The sequence below is a fragment of the Falco cherrug genome, chromosome 10 (genome assembly GCF_023634085.1).
Source record: "Falco cherrug isolate bFalChe1 chromosome 10, bFalChe1.pri, whole genome shotgun sequence".
NCBI classification, from domain to species: Eukaryota; Metazoa; Chordata; class Aves; order Falconiformes; family Falconidae; genus Falco; species Falco cherrug.
The window spans coordinates 30,190,394-30,211,936 of NC_073706.1; the positions used below are offsets into that span (position 1 = coordinate 30,190,394).

The 21,543-nt window shown below is 39.1% G+C and overlaps 1 protein-coding gene across 7 annotated transcripts in view; it reads left to right on the forward strand.

Moving 5' to 3' along the window:
- Positions 1-21,543, forward strand: part of TRIM66 (tripartite motif containing 66) — a 51,771-nt gene that overhangs the window by 21,133 nt on the left and 9,095 nt on the right. For 6 of the 7 annotated variants that reach the window (XM_027810359.2, XM_055723093.1, XM_055723092.1 and 3 more), the window contains 9 exons: positions 981-1,095; positions 2,407-2,553; positions 2,695-2,812; positions 4,151-5,028; positions 6,007-6,168; positions 16,080-16,352; positions 16,556-16,778; positions 19,982-20,042; positions 20,759-20,933. In XM_027810359.2, the coding sequence (XP_027666160.2) occupies positions 981-1,095; positions 2,407-2,553; positions 2,695-2,812; positions 4,151-5,028; positions 6,007-6,168; positions 16,080-16,352; positions 16,556-16,778; positions 19,982-20,042; positions 20,759-20,933 (2,152 nt within the window). The remainder of the gene's footprint in view (positions 1-980; positions 1,096-2,406; positions 2,554-2,694; positions 2,813-4,150; positions 5,029-6,006; positions 6,169-16,079; positions 16,353-16,555; positions 16,779-19,981; positions 20,043-20,758; positions 20,934-21,543) is intronic. The other variant, XM_055723094.1, reaches the window with a different exon arrangement.

Sequence of the window (21,543 nt, forward strand, 5' to 3'; positions counted from 1 at the left end):
CCTGGACAAGCTGGAGAAGTGGGCCCATGTGAACCTCATGAGGTTCAACGGGACCAAGTGCAAGGTCCTGCAGCTGGGTTGGGACAACCCCACACAGCAACACAGGCTGGGGGGTGAAGGGGTTGAGAGCAGCCCTGACAAGAAGGGCTTGGGGGTACTGGTGGATGAAAACCTGAACACGAGCTTGCAACACGTGCTTGCAGCCCAGCAAGCCGACCGTATCCTGGGCTGCATCAAACAGTGTGGCCAGCAGGTTGAGGGAGGTGATTCTGCCCCTCTGCTCCACTCTGGTGAGATCCCACCTGGAGTATTGCATCCAGCTCCGGAGTGCTCAGCACAGCAAAAACATGGACCTGCTAGAGTCGGTCCAGAGGAGGGCCACAAAAATGAGTGGTGGAATGCCTCTCCTATGAGACGGGCTGAGAGAGTTGGGGTTATTCAGCCTGGAGGAGAGAAGGCTCTGGGGAGACCTCACTGTGGCCTTTCAGTACTTCAACAGGGCTTCTAAGAAAGTTGGGGACAGACTTTTTAGTAGGGCCTATAGCGACAGGACAAAGGGTAATGGTTTTAAACTGAAAGAGGGTAGATTCAGACTAGACAGAAAGAAGAAATGTTTTACGATGAGGGTAGTGAAACACTGGCACAGGTTGCCCAGAGAGGCTGTAGCTGCCCTAATCCTGGAAACATTCAAGGTCAGGTTGGAGGGGGTGCTGAGCAGCATGATCTGATTGAAGATGTCCCTGCTTATTGCAGGGGAGTTGGACTAGATGACCTTTAAAGGCCTTTCCAACCCAAAACATTCCATGATTCTATGATTCTGTGTTTGAAGAGAAGTTTGGGAGAACTTACAGGAAATGGTACAACTTTCACTGGAGTTCTCTGTCAATAGTTAGATCAGTTTTTGTAACAAATAACTACTAAGCTCTGAATAAATGACATACCAGTTAGCTCATCCAGGAATGTGTATCTCTTACCCATAGGTTGCTTGAAGTAAAACAATTATACAAAAAGGTAGAAAATCAAATAAAAATGGCCAAGATGGTTTTGATGAATGAAATCAATAAACGAACAAGCATTCTTCTTGAACAACTTGAAGTAAGTAAGGCTATTTTCTTTGATACCTTGGGAAATTAAACTAAATTAAATTTAATTCCAGTGCCAATGGTAAAAATATAGACTGTGAGAGTTATTGTCCCTTTGCTTATGTTTTCAAATATTTTCTTTTTTTTTTTTTTTCTGCAGAATTTTATGTGGAATCAATGGTTGACAAAGATTCAGGATGAAGTGGCAAAATGCTTAACATGTTAACCACATCATCTAATGCAGTTACAGGGGATATGTGTGCACCTTTTGAGTAATTAGGAAACAAACAGCTTCTGGTTTTAAAGTTTAATTTGTAGAAGACCACTAGCAGCACATTTAATACCCTGTTTTGAAAATGGTCCTCTGGTCTACTTTCTGTAACAGAGCCTGCAGGTTTGACTCTTCAGTTTTTGGATGTCCAGTTGAAGTATAAGTGATTTTAGTCTGAAATGTGCTGAGCACAAAACCTACTATTTGCTCTGATCAGAATTTCCAGTTCTCAGTTATTGGGTAATTTTAGCAGGCATTGGAAAGACAAGGCACTCACTACTTGTTACCTACCTTTGAACTTACATATTTGACTCAAATATGGCTACTCAGCTAAGCAGCTTTACAAAAAAAAGAGAAATGTATGCTCTCATTTCAGTATTATTAAACATAAGGTAAATTCAGTGTTCATATGTTTTGACAACGTTTCAGTGTTTGTCAGAGTTATCTGTAACCACAATTGAACTGTGCATATACTTGAAGTATATGATGAAGTGCATATAGGGGCATCAAATGAAATCAGGAGGTGCCAGGTTCAAATCAAACAAGGGCAGATAGTGCTTCACATAAATGGTAAATAACTGTGGAAGTCCTTGCTGCAAGATACTGTGCATAGGTTTAAAAGTAATTAGACAAATTCGTAGAAAAATACACTGAGAGTGATAATGTAGCCTCTGTCTTTGTGGTCCCTAAATCGTGAACTGCTGGAAACTGGATCAGAGGAAATGCTGCGTGCTTCCCCTTTTTATATTCTTTCTTGTGTCTCTTCTGTCGTTTATTGTATGAGAGAAGAAAGCAGTCCAGGTACAAATTTGATCCAACTTCTACAGCTTTTTTGGGTTACATTATTCTGTTAAACCAAGGCCAGAATGATGTTGTTGTTTGCTCCTGGAGAAGTCATTGTTCTTCCTGAATTCAGACATATCTGAATAGGTTTGAAAAGATTCTAAATAACAGTGTCCCTGCAAAGAATGCATAGTGTAGTGCCAATGATTGTATGCATTATGTGTGCCTGAAGAATGACAAATGTCTTCTACTGATTCACATTATTAACAGAAAATCACCAGTGAAAAGAAGCAGAAATTGGAGCAACAGCTACAAGGTGTTGTGGTTTTAAGCAGACAAGTAGAACATGTGCAGAACTTCATCAGCTGGGCAGTGTACAGTAAAAACAGCATCCCATTTCTCTTCAGTAAAGAACTGGTAAGAGCAATACTTACTTTTTCAATAAATTGAAATTGTGCAGTAAATGTGAGAACTGTTTTAAGGGTTTTATATTTCTCAAGTAAAATATTTTTCATGATCTTCTAATTTTGAATAAAATCATTGTCCTTTGATTTGCAGATTGTATTTCAGATCCAGCGCTTGTTAGAGACAAACTGTAACACAGACATAGGCCCTCCTCTGAAGATCAGATTTACTTGGGATCCCTCCTACTGGACTAAACAACTGTCCAACTTGGGTAAGAAAAATATATTGTTTTTTATTAGGCAAGTGCCCAAAGCTGGACAAGACAGACAGAGATGATACAGTACTTTCCCTAAAGTGCTCTTTTGTTCTAACTTCCAGTTTTGTACTCTTTTGTACTCTTGTCATGTTCTGAAGAAAAGCTAGTGTGGCTGCACTTTCCTGTTTTTCCCTCCAGTTATATCAATTCACCTATTAAAATACAATGTTATATGTAAATAATACCTCATATACATTACCTAGAAATTAAATACCATCTTTGATGGTCTTAAAATGTCACTATGTAAGAACACAACTACTAGTTCAGTGGAAGAACTGTGCAAAGCTAAACAAATAACTTTTAACTGAAATTACTTAACATGTAGTGTCACTGGCTATCAAACAGCCTTGATTTTTCCCAATGTATTTGAAATTCAGTTCTGTCCCAGCAAGCAGTAGCTCTGTACCACACTGTGACTCTGACAGTCCTGTAAGGTGTTCCCTGCGTGAAATGGAGTGTCTGCAGTGGGCTTTGTGCTATTTCCTGGGCCTTACCCAGGGGCAGCTGGGCTCAGTCATGCCCATGCTCCTCAGATCCTTTAGTATTTTAGTGGCCAAGGGACCTGAGCAGTGCTTGAGATACAATTAACTCACAAAGATGGCTTTAAGACATTGACTGTATAATAATTACAGTGTTACTTATATAATGAATGTGCATACTGTGACTGTTTCCCACCAGCTATAGATTTCCCAACTGCAGTGGGTTTTTACAGTAAATTCAGTTTGGTGGGCCAATCAATGGTCTAAAAGATTGGTTCTCTTCCCATTTTGAGATATTTAAAACTAGATGGGGTAAAACACTATCAAAAGTATTACAAGGAATAATCTCTTGACTAAAAGCATGGGCAAGATCAGTTCATAGGTCAGTTCTATTTCTAGCTTTTATGATTCTCACCTGCATGACATCAATCTCTTTTATTTTTGTCACTTTCATGCTGGAACAGTCTTTTTTACCTGTGCTTATGGGTGAGAAGATATACTCATACTTTAGTGAAAAATGAAAGTAGAAGCCATATCCATCAGTTACAATAAAATAAGTTGAGGTCAATTTTTCAAAGCATTTACTGATAATTCAGCCACGAGTTCCACTGACATCAGTGGGAGTTTGGTGTGAATTTAAATCACTGAAAAATCTTGAAAAATGTGTCTTGAAGGTATGTTGAAGGACTGTTTGGATAGGATATTTTAATATATTTTATACTTGAAATGAAGACAAGGAAATGGCCATTGCTCACAGTTTTTATTATGTAAATTTGTCAAGATCACAGGAGGGGGTAAATGCTGTTTTTTTCAGGAGGTTTTGCTATGGAAGGTGGACACATTTCTCACTCAGATGTGCTACTCTCTGGAAATGTGCAAGGATTACAGACCTCCTTGTATCATGGGCACCATTCACCAGCATCACAGCTGGAGCCTGTGAATAGCCAGACCCATCAGTTTCCACCTGCAGTTCAGTGTCCTATGTCTGTATGTTGCTCGCACCGCCTCAGTGTAACTCACCCAAACAAAGCTCAGCCTTCTTACCAAGACATAAACCGCCATCAAAATTTTCGACAACCTCCTGAACTGCATCATCAGGACTTTCCTCTGCAGTACAGCATGCAGCAACATGACAAAGAACAAAGAGGGGGGGGGCAGCCTATGAAACTAACACAGTCTGGGCTGGAACAGCAGTCGCGGTCAGAGCCAGAGAATGTATCCAGGAGGATAGGAAAGCACTTACCGTCCCAGCAGCTGCAGCAAACAGCGCCCCTGGGTTATGCTGTTGTATCGCATGAGACTCAGCAAGTTCACACAAGCCATCCACAGCCATTCCACACACAGGCTTCTTTGCAGACATCAACTGTGCAAGTGCAACTTGGTCATCTCCAGAAGATAAAATCTAACCACTTCCAGCAGCAGCAGCTGCCACCAGCATCACCACCATCAGGTCAGAATGAGAACACCCACAAACAAGTCATCCAGCAGAGCCTGGACATAATGCACCACCAATTTGAACTGGAGGAGATGAAAAAGGATCTGGAGCTTCTTCTGCAGGCCCAAGGACAGTCCAGCTTGCAGCTGAACCAAGCCAAGCCACCTCAACACGTGCAACAGACCATAGTTGGTCAAATCAACTACATAGTGAGGCAGCCAGCAACAGTTCAGCAGCAAATCCAAGATGAAGCACAAGTAAGTTCTCTAAAAGTTCTTTGCTACTGTGTTTAGTCAATGTAAGCTCAAAAATGGGAGACACCTTTGAGATTTATATGGTTGGTTGAACTTTCTGTTGTCTATGTTTGTATTCAGCAGAGGCTTCATGCCTCATGCAGATTGAGGCAAAATTTTCTGTAAAGTGCTGCATAAACAACCTGGACCCCAAAGATCTGAATCTCTAAATAGACAAGGTGAGTAGCAGGTGGGAGGATAAAAGCATCATCATTCCTCTTTTGGGAACAGGTAATTGGAGGACTGCAATAGTTTCCATTTCAACGCTTTTTTATAGGACACTTTAAGCCTTGAGTCCTTGAAAAAGATTCCCTTTCGATTCTGAATGATTAGTGAAGAGAGAGTAAAGAACAACTTTTTTCAGTCTGAGAGTTATTTCCCTTCTACTAGTAACTGCTTTTGCTACTGCATCATGTCTTTTAAGATTGTCATCAGTTTTCATGCATGCTGTTCTGTTAGAGTTTTGTCAGCAGGGCTAATTTCTCCTCTTTCCCTCTGTTGGTAAGAATCCTGCTTTTGCAAAAGGTGGTGAGCATCCAAGCTGCAAGGCAGATAAGATGCGCGATAATGTGGCTTTGAAACTCATTCAGAGCAGTGGGGACTACCACAGGAAGGTGGCTGGGACTTCCTGGTGTGTAAATTCTGTGGAGTTCCCACCTTGAATAGCTCTCAGAGTGGCTTACCTGTAGGGGCAAACTGCAGGCTTTTGGAATAGCTGTACAATACAGCAACTTTATTGATTATTTTTATTTTTAAAATTCATTAATGTTTGAGAGAAATCTTTCTCTATTCATTTATCACTCTGCTTAAGGTTACTTTCAACATCTTTGGTGTTTTAGAGTTTTTCCAGTCTTGCCATATTGTGTATGCTGTGAGTGATATGAATTGGTTACCATTTTCTTTGGGATTCTGAAAACACAAATTCTTAATTGTAATTTATAGGTCTGTGAGAGTTCCACTGAACCTGATGCCCAGAAGTCTGTAATTCCTGTTGACAAAAATGGTAGTGCTTCTCTGTCACAGTTGCTAGATGAAGAAGCCAGTGTCAGCAGTCACTCCCCTGAGAGCACATTGCAACAATCAACTTTCCAACCAATGAGAAAGGTATAAAGAACTTTTCTAAAAATATATATTTTAAAGGGAAAACATGATTTCACAATATTGAATATAATATGGCATTGTAATTTGTAATCAGGTTGGAAAAATTAAAATACAGTAAAAGTCAACAAAATGGCTTGTGAATCTTGGAAGACAGTCATAGGCTAACCTAATGTGCATCTTCCAGTGAGATATCTATACACTGTGCTAGCCAGGATCAGCAACTGTTCTATAAGCTGGCAGTGTTTAGATCTGATTGCTAAGCAGGAACTGGTAAGTAAATAGAAGACCTATTTATTCACTTGAGTAAATTCTGTCCAGTCCCTGTCTCTAGTGATTTAACTACGAGGACTTTCTAACTACTGTTGTAGCAGCAGTTAATCTGGAAAAAAAAGTCAGAGATTCTGATGAAATCAGACCCGAGAAACATCCTTCAAAATAGTTGCCCTGGAAATAACAACACTATTTATTACTGAAACTGTGGCATCTGAAAAGGACATAATTTTGTTATACTCCTTCTCTTTGTCCGTATATAAGCAGAAAAATCATAGATTTCTGTATTTCTAGAATATTTCAGCACATAATAGAGCCACACTTTGATCCTTTCACCTACTAGGAGGCCCTAAATATTGAAGAAACAGCATAAACAAAACCAGGAGGGTTCATCTTTATCGGTAGGTCCTTGCTAGCTCTAGATACCACCTGTGCGTCTGAGGCAGAGAAGCTGCCTTTTAGCTCTCTGTACAGTTTGTGTAAAACACTCCAAATAGCACTTCATATTCAGGTTGCTCAAATCTGTTTGGTACTTCTGTGCGTGGCTCATGTTGTGTACCATGTAGAAGTCTTTTGTGGATATTTTTTCTTGGAATTTGTGTGTGGAATATTGTGGAATTACTTGTGTTTCCTTACTAGCCCCCAGAAGGAAGTTATTTTATCTTTCTTTAGTATGTAGCTTTGTTGACCTGACATGTATGATGCAATACCCGTTCAAAGAGTTGTTGGAGATCCTTTGGGGAATTGCAGAGACATGGAAAGTTTATGATTACTGAGTGTCTGGAAGCAGCATGCAAATCAGATTTGGAAGCCACAAAGAAATCTGCAATTGCAAACTTATTCCTGTAGATGTGATGGAATTTCTGGATCAGGCTGATGGTATCACAACATTCCGAGATGATGTTCTTAGGCTCTGAACTTTCACATGTGGAAGCAGATCTCCCTTAACCTCTGATGACAGAGCACAGGACTGAGGAAAGCTGTGCAAATTTTCTAGGATAGGGCTACCTTTACTTTAGGATGTGACTGTAAAAATTGAAGGTGTGTATTTAAGTCGTGAGCACAACCATGAACCTGAGCACATGCTTTTCTTATAATGGAGACACAACCTCAAAGTTATTTGTGAAAATGAATGGTGATGCTATACCAATTAGTTTTCAGAGGCTTTTTCTACATGCATGTTGAAGAAGTTGTCCTTTGTTTTCTGGACCTGTAAAGGAAAGTTATGGCCAACAGTTTGAACAAGAAAATTCAGAAAGAGGGAAGAAAATGGAAGCAGATGTACAAGAGAGACACTACTGTAGTCTGATGGGGAAAGGAAGAGAAAAAAAAGGAAGAGGGGCTGATTTGTTGCTATAGAAGTTGAGAAGGCAGCAAGAGGAGGATACCCCTAGGAAAAAAAGTGAATTTTTTTTAATGGTGCTGAGAAGTGTATGCTCCTGTGCAGAAAGCACAGGTGTGTCTGTTTTTTTACTAGTTTCCTGGTACCTCTGCAAGAAATGAGGACATTCAACAGCTACAGTACTCCAGCTTTGCTTGTATTTATCTCTTGTAATGAGCTGTTTGGGATGAAGCCATAATGTACTGACAGCTTTAGCAATGGCTAATTAGAAATGATGATGGGAAACAGCACAGTAAGGAAATCCTTGAAATATATTCTTCATGAGTGCTGTTTAAAGATGTCTGACTGCTTTTGCTGACAAGTAGATTAGATCTAGATTTAGACGGGAGTTCCGTTCCTATTTAAGAACAAGGGGATGTGTCTATTCATTCTCATCTCTTTTCACCCGATTAAATATTTTCACGCTCATCTCCAGATTAAAAATTGTTTGTCCATTTACTTTCATATGGCCTGTATTCAGAACATTTAATCCCTTTCATGTTCTTGGAGGACATGGAAAAAGTGAACATGAAGTCTAAAATACTGCACTTGAAAAGTAGGGTAGAGAAAATGACTAGAGAAAACTTGTGCTACCTGGAGAAGAACTGTATTTTGCCTTTTGGAGAATAATTGGTAGAGGAGTTCTGGGCCTTGTGTTGCAGTTCTGCTGAACTCTGACAGCCCTCCTTGTGCTCCGCATTCCTACTGGAGTAGGTAATTCTCTGGCTGCTGAGATTCTTTCATTAAAGAGAAAGCAGTGTGAACCAGGATGTAGCAAAACCCAGAATTAACTGTTTAGTGATATGTTTGCCAAGATCTGTCAAAAAATAAAAGCTTCCATTAGCCCGGTGGTTTCCTTTCTTTTGGAGGGGGGCAAGGCTTGATTGCTCATGTAATTAAACATCTGTGCATTAATTTTGAAACATGTTTAAGGTATGCATTTGATACTATTGATTGATAACTAGATGAATTATCTGCATACAGGATCATATTTATGTGTGAAGCATAAATACATACATATGTGTGAAGCAATATAGAGCAGATGCTTTGGGATCACAACATTACTCATAAATGGGGAAACCTCAAGTACATTACTCAGATCATCCCAGACAAGTGCTTGTGCAGCTGTTACACCACAGTGTGAGGCGCTCATGTGCCACGTGAGCGCCTTTGAGTTGAAAGAATGCCTGTTCAAGTTATGCTGATGAGTATTGTTCTCTGTCCCTCACATTTAAAGTTGGTTATTGATAAGCAGAAGTAGAGGAACAGGGATGAAACACTTCATGCACTTCTAAAATGTCCTTGTATGTTATATTTCACCATCTATCAGTACAAAAATTAAATCTGGCTTCACTGGGCAGACAGAATTTTGGCTTTTCAGTCATATCAAGTAGGGTTTTCTATCTGGTGTTGATCAGAAGCATTGACATCAAGGCTACTGCTGGCTTAAAGTTCAGAGTAATTCCTGTCTGTGCCCACCTGTTCTCTGTGCATGTGTCTAGTATAGTCTCTAAACATGTAACTTCAGTTATGTGTGAGCTTGTTTTAATTTGTTCCACTGTTTTTGGAACATTAATGGTGATATTTTGTCAGCCTTTCTGTCTTCCTATGTATTCCTCTAACTATTCTTTCTCTGTGAGTTGTGTTTTTTTGTGCAGAATAGATGTTTCTATACTTAGACTATTGATTTTTTATATAAGTCAAGTATTACATTTAGCATAACTTTGGGCTTGATTAGCACCTTTTAAGAATGCAACACTAGAAATTGAAGTTTTCTGTCTACGTGCAAAATGGATATAATTTTCTCTTCCCTGTCAGTATACTTCACTCATGTAGCTGGGACCTGCTTTGCATTGTGGAGTTGTTCCATCTCCATGCCTGTCAAATGCCCAGCCTCTCCAGTAAGAATGGCAGCAAGTCAGAGGACAAATCTCAGAATAACTTCTGTGATAGCTGCACTTTTGTTCTGGGGAATCGTGCCAAGCTCTAGCAATCAGATTTTATACAAGCTATTGAAGTGCTAAGTTGCAGTGTGAAGGAATGAGTGCTCAATTAGATTAACAATTTTGTGGAAAGGGTTACCAACCTTCTGCAGTGATACGGTCCTCCTGTTGCTTTTACACCGTATAATATGGAGTTATTAATTTGCACACAGGACTGGAGAGGTCATCTGTTCTGGAGCAGAGGCAAGGATAATAAGGCATTTTTGGCCTAATTGTGTTTTCGGGAGTAGTAAAGGCCATAGAAACCCTGTTTTCCTTACATGTACCTAATTGTCATTTGTGGCTGTGATGAGCAAGAGGTCTAAAGGCTGTACCTAGCATTTGAAGAAATGTCATAATTACTGTACATCTATAGCACAAATTTGTAATTTGAGTCTCAGGCACTGCTGCAACAGACACTGGTGGTGTTGCAGGGCCAGCTGGACCCCTCTTGTCCTCAGACTCTGTAAGTGCACGCATTTCTCTAGTTAGAAGCACGGCCTTTACATCTGGGAGGGATGATTCCTTGTCTTGTCCAGCCGTTGGGTTGGGTCCTGGGCAGTGGAACACTCTGACCATCCCCACTCATCCTAAAAACCTAACTGAATTGGGCACACACGGTTCTGCCTTCTGGGACACTGATCAGTTGTGAGTAGATTAGACAGCATTTGTCAAAGTCAGGTTTGGTTATGTTCCTTAGCAACTTCTGAGGGTTTCTCCTCCTAAGCTATTATTTCACCTTCTGCTTAAATTAAATATCGAATATGTCATGCACTGTATTAGTAAATTATTAGTAAACAGCTGTATCTAGTAATTTAGAGCTGTAGCAAATAGTAGATGGTTAGGAAAGGATATAAGAAACAGACAAATATAAACTAATCCTTTGATGATATGCTATCCCAGCTTCTAAAAACCTGCCCTTTAGGGACCTCCTGAACTGACAGTTGTACCCAGACAATTGTGTTTTGCAGCAATATGTGGACCCCTCGTCTCTGAATTTGTCTAACCTATTTTTTGAGTGCATTTTAATACTATTAGTCTCCTCAGCATTCTGCAGCAACTGAGTTTTGCACTGCGTGAGAAGTTCCTCTCTTTGCTTACTTTGTCTGTTGCCTGATAATTCAGTAGGAGGCCTTCTAGTTCTTGTGTTAGGAAAATTAGTGAATACCCACTCTCTATTCACCACCTTCATAATATCTGTATTTTATATGTTTATATTGAATTTCCTCTCAAACGTTTCTTTTTGAAGCTGAAAAGCGATTGGTGCTCTCTCTAGTGTCTTTTTTTCATGGAAGCAATTCTATACCTTGGTCCTTGGTATCTTTTGTAGTTTTCCCTATATTTTGTGGTTTTGATAAATCCTTGTTGAGACAGGGTGACCAGAAATAGTAGTCAAGGTGTAAGCATATGGAAATGTTTTACAGTGCTTCTAACACTGATTTTTGCGCTGTTCTTTTTGGTTCACAATAAGTCCCAGCTTCTTAGTTTAAGAGCTCTGTTTGTCTCAAGCACCGTAAATTACCTGACGTGGGCAAATCCTGGAAAATATCCCATGCCATTCAAGGAGCACTCTGAGAGGCTTCTGTTTTATTCCAGTTATACATGCAATGGAGGCATTTCATGCAAGAATAACATAGTGATGGCTCATGGTGGGACCTCTCAGCCCCTCCTGGGACTTCATGTGTGTGAACTTTGAGGTTCTGACACAGCAATGCTGCTGTTCCTACAGGAATATCAGAGAGTTATTCAGTCAGAATATATCAGACAGTTATCTCAGTCTGCTTTAGGTGGCATTCCTGGGTATTTTGCCCCTACACATTTGTCCTAAGCTTTATTAATGACAACTCTTCTGTCTCCATGGCAAGTGCTTAACTAATGATTTGTTTGCCTGTTTTTTTAACGCATGTGAAATTTCTGGGAGAGGGGTTGAGGGCAACAGCTTTTTTGTTAGTGGTTTTGTTAGTGGTTTTGTTAGTATTGCACTGAGCATGTTATGATTACTTAGTGACTGAAAGTAATAATAATTTAATACCTGTCCCTAGGACTTCGAATCTGAGCTTGGAACTGAGGTGGGCTTATTGCTTTTTTTTTCTTCTAATTACTATTAATTTTAGGGGGATTAGAGGTGAAGGAAATAATGGCAACAGCCTGGAATTCAGGGTCCTGCAAATTTCTAAAGTATCAGGGTATTTTTTGACTTTAAGGAATTGAGCTGCTTACAGCACAAATGCGTTCATGCTTAATACAATTAGGTACATTTCCCAGAATGTTAATTTAACAAAACCTTTTCCTTTGACCTGGAAAAAAGGATAAATAAAACATGATGCTGCTTGCTCCACACAATCTCTTCCTCCTTCCTCCTTTCGGCTCCAGTTTACTCAGACAAATTGTTAAGGGAAGGTTTGGATTCTTTTTCTCATAAAAATGGAAAGGAAATCCTTTGGATTCTAATCTGAAATTGGGAAAAACGAATAGGAAACATGTGTAGACTGTGTTATCAGTGCAGCTGTGTGCGGTGAGTTAAGCAACTGGATTGGAGTAGTACATTTGTTTAACCTCCTAGCATAATGAGCTGCCAGGGGGATTGCTCCACTTAATAGCAGCCGTTCATTACTCTGCAACCATTTGCAGCGTGTTATTTCTCTTATAGCAAAGAACTAGGTTCCTAGTTTTAGCTTTCTTTATCTGTGACACTTAATGTCAATAGCCTTGAGACTTTGCCAAAACAATCCTAACAAATCCTAATCCCAGTGTTTCAAGGTAAGTATTTGCTTCTCAGAATTCTTCTGTATTAGTGCTGCATGTTTACACTGGACCTTTTTAAATGCAACAGTGATCAAAGAAATATTTGAACTGAACAATATGTTTATTTTTTGTTCTCTGAAGGCACTTTGCATGTTCTTTCTTCTTAGCTTTCACTACCATAGCTATGAAATTTGTGGTAGAAGGCATTTTGGGGTGGTGATGCTGCTGCCATTATATTATAAGGATCATCAGACCAAAATTAATTATGAGACAATGAGAATACCATTTATAATGACACAGCTGTAGTTCGATGTGCCAGGCTGTACATTAAAATGTCAAAAGTTTCAAAATTAACCTACAGCTGAAGCCACCCTCTACCCAAGAGCATAATTAATGCTTGTTGTTGTTCAAAGGGTGCAATGTAAAAGCAATAGAGCTTTTATAAAACAGAGATCAATTCTTTAAAGGCATCCCATTTGCAAAAACTAGCTGAACTGTCAAGGGAAAAGAGAAATTTTTGCTAATGGCAAAAGAAATGATTATTTTAGGGAGTGAATTAATAGGCTATTAATGAGCCTTGTTCCCAGTGCATTGTTCACTTCACACTTGACAGCAGCTCCATGGATCAGAATGGAATGTCTGTTCTTAACTGTGAGTTTTAATATTTTGCACTGAAAGATCATAATGTTGCTTCATCATTAAAATAACCACAAAATTAACTTTTGCCCCAAGGGAAAGACAGATGGCAGTTTGATGGCCTCATTATTCTTTTTTCTTTTTAACAAGAGTAAGGTTTTATATAGGCTTATATAATCTAAAAAGATCTCTGAAGAAACTGATGTTAGCTAGAAGAGCAAAGCAGATATAGCCATATAATGCAGTTGAATTTCACCTTTTAAAAAATTTTAGTTTTAACAAAGTCTTATGTATGTGTCTACTTTTTTTCTGCAGTAGGAGTCGTCCCAAGGACTACTCCCGGTAAGTAAACTTGTCTCACTGAAGCCAGGAGTAATCCTGCCATTGTCTTAGTAGGGCTAACATTTTGCCTGCCGTGTGTACAGTTACACACAGACGGGTCTTCACAGGGTCAGGTCTAAATATGTAATAGATGATGGCACGCTGTCATAGTAGAAGTAAAGGAAGGTGTATGTAATGGTTAGAAGTGGATAACCACAAGTTCTCCAGTTTACTTGCTGTGCAGCTTTGGGTGGTGTGCTACTACTATGTGTGTGCCTCAGCATGCTCCATTTCCAGTGGAGCACAGCGTTAGGTAGTTCCTATTGAATCAGGCAGGAATTTGTGGATGCTTCGTGCTTTTGAGAATTTGGCTAAATAAATATTTAAAAACCTCACAGGAACTTAATTAATGCTCACAATGGACTTTGAAGTAAGGGGGAAAGTCAAGGCTGATTACAGTCCCTCTGTTCAGTTCAAGCACAGATTCTGCTTATTTGTTTTATTTTCTGTAAGTGATATGAGACCAATTCACATATTTTGTCATCTGAAAAATGCTTGTGATAAAAAGAGTGATGGAATGAAAAGGCAAATGTGTACTTGATAGGCCACATTTGTCACTGCATGTGCAGGAACTTGTCACAAGCAAGTTGTGACAGCAAATGAACATTTTTAATCTTTGTGAACTTCTTTAGGATATGTGGCCATTGAGGCTGGATTCCTTTCTGACCTCCATATATTCCTTTGGTTTGAAACCTGAGTATTCTTAGGAATGCTCTGTCAGACAGAGTATACGGAAAATTGTGCCTCCACCAATGCATTTCCTCATTTGCTGTTCTCTAGTTTTTGGCTCAATTTTAAGGTAGGAAGAATATGTTTGACTGATTCCAGCTGATTCCAAGAAGCTATTATAGCTCAGACAGCTTGGATTCAGGGACATCCATTTGCCTCAAGAGGAGGAAAAGGGACAATACCCTGGCTGCAGAGACCCAGCACTCTCTGGGGTGCCTTCTACATGAAAGGACTCTTCAAACAGGCTTACTAGAGCATTGTGTGGTAAAATGGCACAACCCTTCCCTAGCACTGCAGAAGAGCTGCCATTTTTCTGTCTCAAATGCAGGCTATTTTGTCTCATTTGATATAAGTGGTCACTGTCCATGCAAAGCTCCTACTGTACTATCTATTGCGAATTAAAAAATGGAAATGAAATTACTTCCTTAGGTGGAAATTATTGTCTGTGGGCAGAGTGTTCTCTTAGCACATAGGTGATACACATGGCAAGCAGAGGAATTCAAGACTGATTTCTCTGGCATTATGTAGGATTTATACAGGCACAACTGGAGCTCAATCTAGGCTACTGTCTTTACCACTATTAGATTAAGATGGACAAAGTATCAAAATCCAAAATAGAGTGACAGTTGAGAAAAATACTAATTAAACCTAGAAAATGGGTCCTGTCTCAGATTCACTTCTGTCACAGGTCCCTAGCATAAAAATAAGTACAACAATGAAATAAAACTCTAATTACCAATTCAGATGCAATCAACACATTTCTTTTGTCTTGGTTTATATTACAATGAGTGCTACTTACTATATTATAGTCAGATGTAAAGGATTTATTCAGTCAGTTATTAAGGTGAAACACCAGTGAACTATGATAAAATAAATGGAAAATTAAATAATCAAATGACACAGATCTGCATACTTTTAAGACTGTTTATATTTGCTTCGTATGGATGCTAGAAGATCCTAATTTCACTACAGTGACACATTCCTGGATGTAAGGCAGCTTAAAGAAGTCACCTACGTGGGTGGATTTGCTTTGTTTTGTGTAACAGTATTTCTATGGTTTGACAGTGACAAATCATGGCTCAGTGGAAAATGCATGTTGCTAAAACAATTTCAGAGACTTCAGTAAGTATTCCCTTTCTTTGGGAACTAGACATGTACTTCCTTTCCTGATGTACATGTAGGATGCTTCTGGATTTACACTGTGATATTTAAAGGGCAAATGACTTAGGTTTTAATGTGACAGACTCACTAACTAGCATAAAGTTTTCAGCATCATTAACAGTAACAATATTTCTATCTACCTATGTCAGATTTAAAACTTATTTCTTCGAAATCTTCTTTCTGAATAAAGTGTTCTGATGATTTTTGAATAAAATGGTAAAATTTCTGATCTGAATCTTAGTTCTTCTGGAATAACGTAACAGAAGCTAGTAGGGTTTATATCAAAGCTTGATTTAGTACAATGTTCTACGTAATTAGATTTCCCATTCATTGTAGGAGTTAAAAATCAGAATCCCTTGGACTGATCAAAGGAAGAAATATTTTGTAGATCATGGAAAATTAATGTAGGTATCTCCTTTTCCAGTTTTCAGTTTGAATGGTGGAAAATCTAAAGCTCTTGGAAATAGTGTAAGATTACAACTGATATTTTCAAGCCTATATGACACAACTGTTGATTATGTACAGCTGAAACAGAGTATTTAATCCATTATAGAAAGAATAGTAGTATTTTGCTGCTGAAAAGTTAACATCCTGCTGTTTGTTTTTTTTCTTCTTTTTGCTTTTCCCAGGGTTTGGCATCCTTAAGCATTGTGGGCTTTTCAAACGGTTTAGAAATGGAATTACCTGCAACAAGGTTATCTAGCACAGCTGATCCACAAATGCAAGGTGCAGCTGCTGTAACACTTGTCCCATCCCCAAACACCCTTTGTGACTGTGATACTTCAGCAGAGTCGGTGCCCAGTTACAACTTGGCATTGGGCAGAGCTCCAAGCGACCTGAGCCCTGGGGCTGCTGCTGGTCTTGCACCAGGTGATGCACTCCAGGGCAGCACTAAGTGCAAGGTAGGAATCACTCAAACTCCTCTACTGAAAGGGAGCCCACTTTCATTGATAGCGCGTGTTATTGTTAGTCAGTCAAAGGCAGCTACTTCTATAAACAAAGTTTTCCTTATCTGGTGTTTGAAGACTGATTACAGATTATTTCATTAAGATGGAAAAAAGAAAACTAATAATGAAATTTGATTATTTTTCCCCCCCCCCCGAAGCTGGAAAATGAAGACTTCAATACTGTAGATCATCCTCTAGAAAACAGCTTGGCTACAGCTGGGCAAGATGTAGTTAATGAACTAACTCTTTCTATGCAAAAAGTCCTGGAAGAACCTATTAATCTTTCGATCAAAAAGTCTCAACATTGCACTTCTGAAATGCTCAGCAACAATTCGTTCCTGCCCATGAATGCCAGAATGAGTCAACTTAGAAGCAAAGAAGGTAACAGGCTTTTCATTATTTCTTTTAGGTTTCTGGTTTTTCTTTCCTTCTTAGCACTGTGCATTGCAAGCACGCAAAGCAGTGTGTTTCTTAATGTACTTACATATCAATGTGCGTCTCAGCAAGCTTCAAATATTATCAGAGTACTTAATCCAATGGAGAAGTGTGTTTGTTCTCATTTGTGGAGGAAAAACATGGAAATTATATGCCTTGAATTTGTAACATCCTTTATCTATGAACCAGAAAAGAGCATGTCTGTGTGAAGTACCTGGAGTATCAGTTCTCTTAGAAGCACTCCTGTTAATGAGACCTGCAGTTATGACTATTGAAAAGCTGGTTTGAAGAGTCCAAATTAAATTTAAAAAAAAAAATAATCCAAAATGTGATGTGCTTTCTGCTAAGTCCTTCACATTAGTAAGCATAGCAAATTTTTGTTAGGTTAATATATTGCACAGTATGTTATTTTGCTTGGCTCTGTCTACAGTGGAACGTTCCCTTCAGCCAAGGCCTATTTCTTCAGCCTTAATGGAGAATTAGACCTTACTTAACTCTTTTCAAGGGCAAATTGCCAGCATCCTTGTGCTACACTGTAAAGCCTCATTCCTGCAAACTCTAAAAGTCAATGGGACTATTCATGCAAGCAAGGGATTGCAGGATCAAGCTGTTATCCTGTGACTTATGCCAACATTTGGCTGCTTTTCTCTGTAAAAGATGAATTAATATTTCTATCTCTGTGCTGTATTTTTATTCAGAGAATTCTAATTAGTACAAAGGAGGCCTAGCTCAGTGAGCCACGAAAATATATTTGTCTTTTCTTGCATGTACTATGCCAAATTGTGACACTTATGCCACAGTCATTTATGTGAGTTGTAAGAATCAGGCGCACCCCTAAAGAGCTGTGCCTCCGTCAGGCTGAATTGTCTCTGAGAGGAGCAGCTTTGTAGGACCTGGTTTGGGTCATGTGAAACTGCACACAGAAAGCTGCCCCAACATACAGAATCTCACAATCTGTAACAGATGCTACAGATTTGCTCTGTGCGAAGCACAAGTCCTGTTGTGCAAGAGGATGGAAAGGTGAGGGTTGAATTCAGTGCTGCTGCCTTTTCACAAGGAAGGGTCAGGAGAGAGCAATTCCCATCCGGCTCTCACTGTCCGGAGCCTGCAGTGAGGGGAGACCTGAGGAGGTAGTTACCATGTGGAATGTGCACCAGTGAGAGATTAACTCTGTTGCAAAGTCAATGTTAGCTCTGCTAGTGACTCTCGGCAGTGCTTACTGGCTTCAGCAGCGCTGTGCTGCCAAACCCCACTGCTTCTGGTATGTATCTCCAATGACTCATCCTTTTCTAATATCAGATCTAAACATTTCAGCTTAATTTGCAACAAAATACTTCTTATCCTAGCCCCAAAGGGATGTGGTAAAAATTGTACATCATTTCATCATTTTCCTTCTTACAGCCACTTTTCTTCTTGTCATGGCTTGCATAAACACCCTCCCCTCCCCTTCTCCTTCCTAGACTAAACAAATCGGGTGGTTTCAGGCTCTCCTCATGGGTCAGGATTGTGATTTTTTTAAAACCCATCTCTTTCCTGCTGCACTATTCTGGGTTCTCTACAATTAAGGAGCGCTGCCCACAGCCAAACTCAGCGATGCAGCTGAGGCCTCTGGGGTGCCATGCAGAGACAGGGTATCAGCTTCCCGTGTTTTACCTTCCTCACTGCTGGTAACACGCTGCAGGATGCCATGTGCCTTTTTTTTTCAGCAGCAGCATTGCGTGGTTGACTCACGTGTAGTGAACGGCCCTCATTTGCTCTTAGTTCCTTCTACAGAACAGTTCCCTAGTCAGTTATTTTCCTTTGTGATTACATTCATCTCATCCTTCAGAAGCATAATACTTACAGTTATCTCCGTTCAGTCTTCATGATTTAGAATTTTTATCGATTATGTATTAAGATAATTTTTAAATTGTAAACATTCTCCACAGTGATTGCAACCCCTCTGGTTTGGTGTTTTCTGCAGTTTTTATAGGTACTACTATTTCATGAGCCAAGTTGCTGATGGAAATGTTGGTTAATATTAGGAACCCAGAACCAGTGGAACATCCTCTGGTTTGACAGTGTGCAGTGAGGTTTGCTCCTTAGCTCAGTGTGCAGTCACCCTTTAGTAATTCTGTCCAGAGCCAGGACTGCCACCCTTCACCTGAGCAACAATCACAAGTGAATAACACTTTAGGAGTGATGTGAAATGCATCTATCCTTGTCAGTCTTGACTGTATTGTCTTTCCTGTGGCTGGGAGCTAGGGAGTATCTTAAAGGCACATTGCTTTCAAGCCATGGGCTAAGTGCCATTGACCTGAGTGAGATTTTCTTTAAAAAAGCCTGTTTTCCAGGCACTTGCCTATCTCCAGATAGCCATCACATTTGGTTTGTTTTCTTGTTAATACTAAAAATTTGTCTATGTCAAACTATTTGCTAACAAGGAATTACCTTGAAATCTGTTGGTGGACTGGTATTTATGAGGACATCCACTGGGACATTCATCTCTACTCCATCCCAACTCTCCAAAGTTGTTTTGTTACTCTTGTGTCTAGTATCAGTCAAGAGCTACAGTTCCTTGCATGCTTATATAACAGATAGTTTTGAATTTGTATGTTAATATCTTACATATATTGGAGAAAGGAATCATACAGTGTAGCTTTCATCCCTCAATGGCAGACGGGAGACACAATTTTCTTCCTGTTTTCAAGTAACTAGGATTATCCAGAAGCTTCTTCGCATGGAGCAGGAGACTGCAGAGACTTTCTGAATCTCAGGGGTTGAGACCTCAGTAGGTTTGTTTTTCTCAAGTGAAGGATGTATAGCAAAGAGAATTACTTAATGTTGTTTCCTGTATATCTATGAATGTGGCATGGCTGGGAATGTAACCCATCCCTGGAAATGTAACCATTTCAACAAAATATTTTGGAAAGGCTCCCATATTCAGTACAGAAGCTGTGGTTAAAAGCAAAGAGAAAGAAAAAAGACTATGTCCCAGAATAGAAAATAATATGCACGTTTTCTATACATATAGATGAAATGATTCCATAATTTGCGTATGATATCATATTAAACACCAGTCAGAAGTACATGAATATTGAAGTGCTTTCTACCCTAATCTGACTCTGATATTATAAATATTTTATTCATTTTCTTATCTTCTGTTCCAGATTCCAATAACTGTGAAAAGGAACATTTTGAAATGGATATGAAAAGCAATCAGAATGTCAGGTAACAGAGTCTTTTTTTATACAAAAGCACTGGCCATGACATTTTATGCATGTATTTAGAAAATTTATCATACTTAATGATAATGGGGAACTTAAAAAGAATGCAAGATTCCTTATAGATAGTAATTCTGAAAGTTGTAAAGTATTCTTTTAAACTTGAAAACAATGATTTAAAAGAAGTTCATGTATTTCTGTTATTCTGTGTAATTTTCTAGAATGAATAAATACTTGCAAACTTATCTCACTTAAACAATTAGAAACTGCTTAGCCCCAGTTAAACCTAAAAAATATAATGGAACAGGATTAACATTATCTCCACAATTTTGTAAAATTTTGTTTTCAGCTACTGCTGTGATAATATTTTACAGTAAAATTGATGACGTGTTGCATTCCTGCTTGAAGCCAGCCACACTGAAAAGTATCAAGCTTGACTTAAATTGGAATAATTAATACAAAAATATAGTTTGCTGGGCAAATTTTTGGCACAGAAGTTAGTATTGCATTTACACATAGGATTAATTTAAAGTGATGGCATTCACATTTCTTAAAGAATCAGCATGTGAAAAAATGTCCAGATTTTTAGCATTTAGCCAGCAAAGTCACAGTTACAATGGAAAAGGAGCACAAACAATAGTGCATGAAAAACATTGAACCTGAGTAGGGAGGACAATTTCATGGAATATGACTGAATTTAACCACCTGTCATGTTGATTGTAGAGCTAGCAGTAAGGAGCAGAAGATCCCCTATGTGCGACTGGAACGTCTGAAAATATGTACATCAGAAGTGGGGGAGCTCCCAGTGTTTAAGCTCCAGCCACAGGACAATGAGCAGAAGGGTGATTTCCTCCTGATAATTGAATGTGGGACCCAATCTTCAAGTATGTCTATACAGGTGAGTAGAATTTCCTTGAGGCTTTACCTGCTTTCTCACCTTTATTCCCACTGGTTTGTACCCACAGTTTCTGGAAGTTATTATACACTAAACAAGCCTATTGATTCATTTCACCCTCAGACACTTCTGTGATAGGTTGAAGTAATAGAGAATGCAGCTTTTAGTTTGTTGTGTAGCTCCCTGACATTTCCATTTCTGAGGTCTGTCTTTGGATAGCTGTAGTGTTTTGATATTGTAGCAAACAACCTGGCTCATCTGTCTAATTACAAATACAGGATAAATAGCTTAAAACTGACCCAAATGTATATTTGAATGATAGGAACCAATTCCAGAAATCAGTGTAATAGGTTTTTAAAAGCTTTGTATTCTGTTGCTTTGTTGGAGTCTTGAGTATGAACTTCTTTCCACAGAAGGAGATGGGAATTTCTAATGGGAACAAAAAAGTAGACCCTTTTTTTTTTTTTAAGCTGTTTACTGTAAAATTGGCAAATAAGATACCTTGTTTCTGTCATCTGTGACATGAGGTCTGTACAGCTCTCTCACAGTGCTGTTACATTGCGGGATGTGGAGGAAATGACTCAGTCAAGGTGACCTGGCCAGCCAGTGGCAG